General features: G+C 40.9%; 1 protein-coding gene and 1 long non-coding RNA gene across 8 annotated transcripts in view; both read left to right on the top strand.

Annotated features, from left to right (window-relative positions):
- The first annotated feature begins 9 nt into the window (after positions 1–9).
- Positions 10–3,493, top strand: LOC136438955 (uncharacterized). The gene is made up of 3 exons (XR_010756478.1): positions 10–125; positions 436–585; positions 2,211–3,493. It is a non-coding gene; the product is annotated as an uncharacterized lncRNA (long non-coding RNA).
- Positions 3,494–5,110: 1,617 nt separating this feature from the next.
- The window catches only part of LOC136438953 (Golgi apparatus protein 1-like), a 55,741-nt gene continuing 50,575 nt past the window's right edge, over positions 5,111–10,276 (top strand). For 2 of the 7 annotated variants that reach the window (XM_066434005.1, XM_066434004.1), the window contains exons 1-2: positions 5,116–5,237; positions 8,614–8,700. In XM_066434005.1, the coding sequence (XP_066290102.1) occupies positions 5,145–5,237; positions 8,614–8,700 (180 nt within the window). In that variant the 5' untranslated portion in view covers positions 5,116–5,144. Of the gene's footprint in view, positions 5,238–8,613; positions 8,701–10,276 lie in introns of all 7 variants that reach the window. The other 5 variants (XM_066434009.1, XM_066434007.1, XM_066434006.1 and 2 more) reach the window with 4 other exon arrangements.

The raw sequence follows: 10,276 nt of genomic DNA, 5'->3' as shown, positions 1-10,276 counted from the left end.
TTTCTTCATTCTAGTAATAGAGTGGACCCCCATGATTTTTGGTATAATCCTCAGTGTCAACCGTGAATGACCTCTTCATCATCAGGCACCACAACAACTTTCGTCTGCATACTTCGTGGCCGTGTGTATGTGTCCTGTTCTTTGGTTTCATGTGTTTTAACTGCATGTAGGTATGGGTAGGAAGATAACTGCTACCAATATTTACGATATAAATACTATGTAATTTCTGTTACTTGAAACAAACCTCCAAACGATCTGAGTTATCAGGGTGGGAGGGCGTCGGCATGGCCTGGCTTCAAAAATATTATATTAACCTCCTTGGATAGCGTTACAATTTTGTCCTATCCCAACTCTATATTGTATCCTAAAAGACAGATTAAGGAGACATATTTGAATCATCACTGTGTTACAAATCAGTCTTTTTATTCTATTCAGACTGTGCAGATCTTGATGGTCCAGTCCGGAGGTGCCAGATTTTGACTGCAGTGCAGTCCCAGCTGGTTGTTACAGAAACACTTCTACAATGTTCAACCCGGTGACTTCGATAAGAAGACTGGGTCCCACAGGGAAAATCATAATTGGCTGGTAGGGTTAGAAATAACAACAACAACAACAACAACAACAGTTTATCAACAGGAACTCCTATTGACCAGAACTTTGAAAAGCCTCAACCTTGTTTATAATGTAAAATGTCAATCATAATATTTGATTGTGTCTTACTCTTAGTAAAATAACGATGCAGGCTAAAAGTGATTTTGTCTTGTATGTTGACAACCTACCCTGGGAGGCAGACCTACTTGGTCCCGGCCCAGCAGAGGATCTGTTCGGCAGCCCAGGCAGTTCTTCCCGAGGACTTAGATTAGCACTCCCTGGGAGTTGCCAAGCTGGGAGTAGAAGCACTGCCTACATATGATGCTACATTCAGTCTCCTATGCTCTACTCTAAATTCTGAGTCAAAACTCACACAATTTGCGGCTGAACTCTTGCATCAAAGCTTAGCAGCTTGGACGTGACAAAAGCATGTGACTTGGTGTAATTTGGTCACGTCCATTACCTACCAAACCACCCTGCCTTGTCCTTGACAGGTATTTTTCTCACCAAATACACTACTTTAGGAACAACATCTTCGTAACTTTTAAGCATAACGTGTTGCTACTGAAAACCAGAAGAAGCATTCAGTGTGAGAAAGCCTCTGTCAGAAAGTGTAGCAAACTGTTCTGGTCTTTTCAAACAGAGTTAGCAGCCATGGCAGTAGCCTGGAATCCAAACCTATTATAGTTCCCAACTCTCCTATCCGGAGAGGAGACTTGGATTCCAGGCTACCATGGCAGCACATGCCTTGTTATAGGAAAAAAAACAACCTATGTAATTATTACATAATATATATAACTTTCTACTAGTAAGGTCCCAATGCAAACTTTCCTCAGAGATCTAGAATTTGTACAGTACATATATTCTCACCTGTGAGGCACAAATCGGACGACAATGTTAGGGATATCTTAATGATGATCCACCACAGTATTATTTCTGAATGAAATGAAGTCAAACCTGTCTGGTCGTTCTGGAGCTTATTGTGAGTCAAATAACTAGTGTAATCTTGATTTTTCACCTATGACATGGGAGTGGTGATAGATAAACACCACAGCTTGCTCTTGAGTGAAGCAGACAGTGTAATGTGATTTTCAATGGTGCAACTGATTATTAATTTTTGTGGACATGATGCTTGTGGGCACTTGCTTGTGGATGGAGCCATTTTGAAATCAGCCTATGCTTTATTAGTAAATTTATGGATATACGTTTTGCGTTGCATGAAGGTAAATGCCTAGTAGTACGCTTTATGTAGAATAACAGCGACCAATTATGCCTTACTGATTACGAATTACATTGAATTTGGGTGGCTGCCTACGGATAACCAAGGAGGTTGAAATGGGATAACGAAGAGTTAAAAAGGCCTGATTACTCCTTATGAAAAAGGGCATGCCGGCCCTCCCAAACTACTCCCTGCTTGACAACTCCCAGGGAGTGCTAATCTAAGTCCTCGGGAAGAACTGCTTAGGCTGCCAAACAGATCCTCTGCTGGGCCCGGACCATGCAGGTCTGGCTCTCAGGGTAGTTGACAACCTGGAAGGGTAAGAGCTATCCCTTCTTGCCTGTATTTACAAAATAGAAAATTGACTGTTTAAAAACAAATGCATTTCTTTGTCTTTCAGGGTGACAATAATGCCAACAGCAATTGTGTCCTTCATTCTTGTGAAAAAGCATGTTGACAAGAATCGGCTGGAGATTCTTCGCAGCAAGGCAAAGATGAGAGGGATTGAAGAGAAGAACCTAGATGAATTACGAAGTAACAGAGGAGGGGGCATACAGTAGATAAACAATACAATTTGCTCCATATTTTGTGCTTACTGTGGGGTGCAAGATCTTATTGTCATCCAATTGACAGACCTGACAGTGAACCTTTATTCCATTGAATGAATTACAAGCCTGTGGGCGGAAGATGCACAATCAATGTTCATTGGAGTTACCATCTAAGGTTTTGATTTAACCTTTGAAGAATGGAGCAAAAGTTTTCGCAAATTGAAAGAGTGTTGACAGGCGCTGAAATAAAACTTCCTTCCTAGTCAGACTTTGCTGTGTTTTGTACAATTTCTATTGTTTATTCTTGAATATTGCAATATAGTGATGTGCATAGTCCTTTTCTGATCTATTTCAATGAAAATAGGCTTTGCAGAAAGGCTTGGGACATTCAGTACAGGTGCCAGCAAATTCCTGGAATATAACAGATATTTAATACTTCTGAACACAGAGAAATAACATTCTAGCTTACCTATGATGTTCGATAACTTCATGTTGCCCAATAGGTTCATAGTGACGATAGGAAAGTCTGTCATGAAAAATCCTCCAGGTCTCTAACTTTCCATAATGGCAATTCAGCCACACCTCCTGTTGGACTAAGGTGGTACTGCATTTAGTGTTTTTTACCAGCCATGTACATTGTGTCCATGTACATTTGTGCAAGAAAGGCAAGTGTTGATTGTAAAGTTTTCTACAAATGAAGGATGCAAAACCTGTCAAACTGATATTTTCAGAAACATCCATATAATGCAGACGTCTTTGGCTCATGAAAATTATTATTTTTAGAGCAAGAGCCATTTCTTCTGCACAGCTAGCATTACCAGTATGAAGCTTTTTTTTTGGTGGAGCTTACTTCTTGTCCAATTGTTCACACACACGTTTTCCCCATGATTCTTCCTAGTCTGTCCCTAAATTGCTGACTTACTGGCAAGACAAACTTGGAGTAACATGCCTTTTTTAAAGCATCTTTTGTATCGTAATGTTACCACAATTTACTGTTATATGAACCGACATGGAGAATGCAGCAATTGTGATGAATTGAAAAGATCACTTAATCGCTAGCCATGTTTAATAATTCATAAGGCTATAGCACATGCCAAGTTTAAGTGCCACATTGTATTACATATTGTCTCCTTGCTTTACTGCCTCTTCTGGTTTTTTTTCCTATGGCTGGTGAGCTTGCCTGGCTGTATTGGAACCATGGCCTAAAGATATAGCTTTACAAACAAAATTGTGTATGTGTTTGTTTGTACATCTTCAGTATCATTAGTTTGTACAAATTAAATGACAAGGATTGCATGATATAGAGGTTCTTTGGAATAGATAGTCTTGATGATTCTTCTCAAATGCCCTTGAAAAATGGCTGTTTGTATTACAGTTCTTTGACAGAAGACATGGTTTTAAATGAAGATTTGAGGTAGGTTTAAGAAAATGCCTTCTGTCTCCTCTATAAAACCATCATTTGCCCAACATTTCAACACAACAAAAAATGATGTAAGGGATTATGTGTATATGGGACTGTCAATAAGATGGTCTAGAAAATCTTGTTGAATAATTGATATTGCCCCAATAGAGCAAGCAGGTGATTGCCCCATGGGCTGCTAATTAGATATAAAGCATGTGCCAGGGAATTACTGTAACCTGTGGATCTTTACCACTTAGAGTGAGTGCACACTCATATAGTCAGAAATGGGAGCCTTGGGCAACAGAATGCCATAGGATGGGAGATCATATGACAAGTATCTTGCTTTGTGCCTTGTTATAAAACACCACAGTATTTCATGAGAGTCTACATTATCATCGTAGTGGTCTTGAGGGTCTACACAGGGGATGCTGGCAACGTGTAGTGTTAAATTCAGGAGGACTGGCAACGTTTAACTGTAAATTAATGTTATTGCAAAATTGTTTGTCATGGGAACAATTTTATTGGATTGGTCCATTGTATTCATGTGGACCAGGTAGTTTGGCAATGCTAGTTTGTCACACTGACACAAATGGACACTTCATTAGGACTTTTCAGCAATCTGGTGTTAATGTTTGATTTTGCAATAGGAAAAACATGTCTATAGCACTTAATGATGGATTCAGGATAACAAATAACATGCTATGTAGATTAGTAAAATCAAAGTGATCAATTCCGCTTCACAAATAATTTGCTTCAAATTAGATAATTTTACCCAATACTTCATTTTGCGTAATTTAAGTGTCAGAATTGTGAATGAATATTTGAAATCATATAAAAAGCAGAGTGTATTTTTCCCTTTTTAATTGATTTTTCCATCTGGAGTGGCCAGTCGTTACAATGTCACAGCAGCATTTGCAGTATAAAGAACTTAAGATACGGATTTAAAGGTCATTGATCGCATTTTAAACAGGCATAATTTTGCATTAATAGTACAACAACAGAAGAAATACGAATCCCCCCCCCAAAAAAAACGCTTTCAAAACGTTCGCCATGCCAAGCAGTACTGTCCCAACTTTCATGTAACTGACTTTAATTATTGCAACGTTAGGTGGTCTATTCCACTGATTTTCCACCTGTTCTATTACCGGAAATGGTGTCTAATCACACACATATATAAATCCGCAAATACAATAAAGTTCGAACCTATCACAACGCGTAGTCGACATAAAGTATAGGCACAAACTAATCAGAATTACACAGTTTATAGAAAAATAGGTAATAAATTTATGGTACTAAATTTGTAACACTCCGAAAGAAGAATACTATTGACATCCTAATCACCGGAAAGTGAGTTTCAGTGTCTCCCTCCGCATCTCATTCCAAGATGGCGTCCGTGCGACGTGTCTTGTCGGCTGTCGCCGTCAATTCTGTCTTCCTCCTGTTGCTAGCAGGGCTGACCGTACAGGAGGGCGAACAGGTAAGTTCAGCACCGGTTTGTTCGTCATACAGAAACAATCACCGCTTCTCAGTTCCTCCATGTTGTTTGGGAATCGCTGTAAAAGTGTAGTAGCGAGAGGGCGCATAGGGCGGCTGACCACTGCCATGTCATCGGCTGTACAGGCACGTCGTCCTGGAGCCGTGGCCTTGTGATCGCTGGGCTCGCCCGGGTCAAGTACGCTCGATCACAACCAACATTTTCTTTCTTTACTCCTCCCAGTTTACAACATCAACACGAATTGGAAACTCCTCTGGCAACGCCACGATTACCGTGCACTGTTTAAAGTCTCAAAACGTGTCCGTGTCTACGCCTATGTTACTACAGTACACTGTACGTGTATGAAACCTTACATAACGTAGCAACTGGCAGGAACGTGTGTTAAACAAATTCTGAACACTTAAACAATGTTGCTGGTGTGAATGACTATTTTATCCCTTATCACCTGCAGACTGCATTGACTACATGCTCTTTTCGCATAGCCAGTTTGTTGCTTTACGACTGTTTAGGTTGTTGTGACATATTTCACATTTTTACCTGACACAGATGTCAATCTAAGACCCCATTCATTCCAGGATTTGTGAAATTTTCTGGATTCACCCAGGCAGGGGAGTGATCTCGATCCGTGAATTCAGGTATGAACGGTCCTAGTATGGCTCCGAGAGGGTGGTTTATTCCTGATCCGCCAAATTCAGGAGGCGGATTCGGCGGATCGAATTGGGGTCAATCCCGTGCCTGAGTGAATCCCGATTCGCGAATCCTGTTACAAACAGGTTCAATAAAAACGTTGGTCAAGTGTTTCACAGGTCAAATGTCATCTTGTTGTTGTGAAATCATATTTGCATGATAATTTCACAACGCCAAAAAAAAGCAATTACTCAGACAACTGGATATGATTTTGGAAACGGTCAGACGTTTCAAGTAGCATCCACTACTTTTCGTCAGTGACTGTGAGCAAGATCAGTTGAACAGCGTACACCTCCATTTATATTCATGGACAACATGTAATTGTTATCGGACTTCATATTACCAGGGATCGAGGGTCACTCTTATATCTGATCAACATAGTCCGGGATCAGTGACTGATGCATTCTTCCATTTTCAGGGTCAAGATGTCAAATATCTTCAGAGATTGGCCTTGGAGATTATCAGTACACAGTTGTATATGAAGTTAAGGGAACACAAATTGCTCTTAGGGTAAAGCACGTAAATGGTATTAGAAACGTATGATGGTCCTGACATGACCTTCAGTGTGAGAGGCATTGTCATATGAAATGCATTTAGTTTGAGATACATAACGCTAACGTTGATCCAAAGTCAAATCATTCTTAACTGATGTACTTTCTTCCTTTTCAAGCAGTACCAGTTCTAACAGCACCCTTTGGTCTTATTTGTGCTGTAAGTGTGTGTGTAAGTGTAAGACATTCCAAAATTGTCAAAAGACTTGTCGGTTTGGCTGTGTACCTAATAAACCTGTACACATACCTGTAGAATTGTTTATACATGTCTGAACCTTCACATCTGGTGTACCTGTCATGTCCTGAACCTGAACAAAGTTAATTAATAGTGGATACCACTTTTTTTAGACTAAAGATGGGTAAATTCTGTCTCACAGATCGTGACTATTTTGATAATCCTGTAGTTGAAAATTGAGAAATCTTGCAAATAGACTTTGGTTGAGATTCAAATATGTAAATTCTCATGCAAAGATCATGACAGAAGGGCTGCTAGAAACTTGATTTTGTCAGGCCGGTACCCATTACCTGAAATTTGTTTAGGTACACAGCCCTACTTGTTAGGCAGAACTACTGTGGTTTCAATTGTTTCCTTGTGTTACAGTGAAGCTTGCTGACTCCAAACAATAAACATGATGAAGTTACTAGTATTGAAGTACTAGTATCTTGTCTGTCTCACAAAGTAACCTTACACAGTACATGTATCACAGGATTCTCCATTGACATGTAAACAAACTTAACACCCATTGTAAGGAACATTTTTTTTCTTTGTCATTCAAGATGTATTCAAAGCAACACAAACAGGTAGTTGCATTTGTATACCAGAAGTAGAGGAATCTGCTAGTCCATTGAGTGCTCAATGTACACTGAAATGCACCCGGCATTACTGGTCTGTATTAGCAAAGGAGAAAGGATATTCCAGTTCAAACCAGTAGTTCTTGAGAAAAGTGTGTGTTAAAGATAACATGTTCCAAGGACACAGATGTCAGAAGGTTCCCAGTAACCTAATGCCCCCAGTTCATTATGTGAGTCAATTCACAGCTGGTGGGTCCATTTTGTTCCCATTATTTCCTGTTTGATTGTATTGGCTGGTAGAGATACTGTAAACCTTGAAACATTTGCAATTGTTTTTTTTTCCGTGGTGACCTCTCTACTACAAATTCATGACAGTGCAAATATGAATTTCCAATCTAATACTACTGTAAAACAGAATTGTCTCAGCTGCAAATTTGAAACATTGCAAAAACATATTTTTCCCCTCCTACATAAAACCATCGCGAAAGTAAATGCATTCATAGTATACATGAACAGCATGTATACAACTACATGTACAAGTATGGTGCAGATGGGCCACAGTCCCACCCAATGTAAACATATTACAGTACATGTATTTGGGTGCTAGCACCAGGCCAGCACATTGCCTGCAACTTGTTTAGACTCATTTGTGACAGACAGTACGTAGATCATGTGACTTGGCAAACATTAGGTCTAGTCTGCAGTCAGCATGATATACAACTGTGGTGTGTTCTCAAAGGGGTGTGGATGTTTCCATCTGTCAGCCTTCTTTATGGTACTGGTGAAGGCACTTGACAGTATCAAATATGTCACTGTACACTACTGTTCTGTTTGATCATGGTCAGACTCTCTACTAACCTGTCACCAGATTTGTCATGACGTTGCAGCAACCAGGAAGATGCCACAAATGTGTTTAATCTGAAAATTAATCATTCTTACTATTGCAACTCTTGAAATATAGGCGGTGTTTTTTTTTATTGCGGTTTTCCTGGTGACCTACTGGGTGAAATACCAGTGAATTCCGTAAATACCAGTATTTGTTTTGTAATCCTAATGTAGTTTAGAGTTGTTTCAACTGATGCTTTCAAACATGTTAAAAACATCCTTCACCTTCCTTCTATGAAATAAAACCACTAGGAAAGTAAATGCATTTACAGTATTTGTCATCAGGTGAATCTATCTTCGGGACAATTTTTGTTGTTAAGTTGTTACCCTTAAATGGCTCTTAACTTTGTGGCGATGGAGAAAATAAGATAGCAGCTTTTACATGTATACATCATAATATTTACTCAAACTGAGTGAACAATTATATGCTTGCCAATTTACAGAAACTGCATGTGGGGAGTTTGAACCAACCACGAGCAGCACAGAAGTTACATCGGAAGGCGGCACCTTTGCAGCAGTGGCAGGCAAGGGTTCGTCAGCCCGCACCATGTTTTAACCCCAGTTCTTGTCACATCATAATATAGCTTTTATGTTTGTTTTTATTGTTTGTTTTGTTGCTTGCCAAGTAACCATCCTTGTTCATATTCACCACCAGGTTCCTGCTACCCTGGGAGTCCAGGCACCGTAATCGGCGGGCCACGGAGCACCGCACGCGCGCCCAAGCTTTTACGGCCCACCCTCCCGCTGCCCCCCGAAGACCGACCCCGCCCCACTCTCCGCTGCAAACCCAAGCTCCGCTATCCGATTACGGAGCCTGGCGACATGGCTATCTTCGCCCGTCCAAGAGGTGGAGAAGTGTTTATGATTTATGGCCGCGCGCACGGCTGGAAGCCGACTGCACGGTGGCAGGATTGGTCGTCCGCCCTGCGGCGATAGCGAATCAGCCCGTGCCTGTTTAAATATTCATGAACCGCAGATCGTCATCTTACGCAATTCGGGGGGAAATCGGCACATGGCAAAAGGAGAGCCGGCTTGCCGCAAAGGGTTTGATCTGTCACTCAAGTTTGCCGACATGTCCAGTCAAAGGGAGGCTTCCTTTACCATGGTATTAGTACATGATCGTACATTGTAAAGTAAAAGGCAGTGTTATATTCTATTGAGGGATTCTTACCGACAAAATTACGAAGATTCTGGAGGAAAACACCAGAAAAGGACGTAGATCTGTGTCACAACATGCCTGCAACATGTCTACATACAGCGGCCTGCTGGGGGAGTTTATTCTGTGTGTAGGGGTAACTTTCTTTGAAACTATTGTCAAATGATTATAGATACGAAAGTTCACAGTAATAAACCAACACCAATACTACTATTATTCTTAGATTTTAGTATTTTAATCTTAAACTCTATCAACATACGTTAAAAGATAGATATTTCAGACGACGTGTTTCAACTCCTCCCCGGGAAATACAGCCTGATACCGTCTGCCGGGAACAACAACACAGGAACAGGGGGGGGGGGGGGGGGGGGGCAGCGGGAGGGTGGGCCGTGAAAGCTTGGGCGCGCGTGTGGGGATCCGATTACGGTGCCTGGACTCCCAGGGTAGGTTCCTGCAAAATGCGTGTTCATGAAGGCTGCACATGCGCTGGGTCAAATGTGAAGGCCCCTGAGACATAAACACAACATGTCTGGACATTGCTAGCTAGGCAGACGGACCTATGGAGGCCATATATATTTGAACGTCACGTCATGTACCACTAAAGTATGGTTGAGATCAGAACTGTTCACAAGTCAGGGGCCTTCACCTTTGACCTGCATTTGTGCAGTATTGTATCCTTGAACGCGCATATCACTCACTCACTCACTATCCAGTTATGAAGTGAAACTACATATTTGTTTTAATCATCACTAACTTTGTTCCATTACAAGAATAGCTACCTGGTCACCCTGACACCCTCAGTGAAAAACAGTGCCTCATCTGTACTCATGTTTACTTTCCATTTTGCAGGATACCAATATGTCTCTCACACCGTTTACATAGCTGCAGCATGTTCTAACCAAGTCCTGTCATTACAATACACTAAAGCTGTAAGGTAACAGCTATCATTG

This window comes from Branchiostoma lanceolatum, chromosome 7 (genome assembly GCF_035083965.1).
Source record: "Branchiostoma lanceolatum isolate klBraLanc5 chromosome 7, klBraLanc5.hap2, whole genome shotgun sequence".
Lineage (NCBI taxonomy): Eukaryota > Metazoa > Chordata > Leptocardii > Amphioxiformes > Branchiostomatidae > Branchiostoma > Branchiostoma lanceolatum.
Note: the sequence above shows the minus strand (reverse complement) of the source record. Positions and strands in the feature narration are given on the sequence as shown.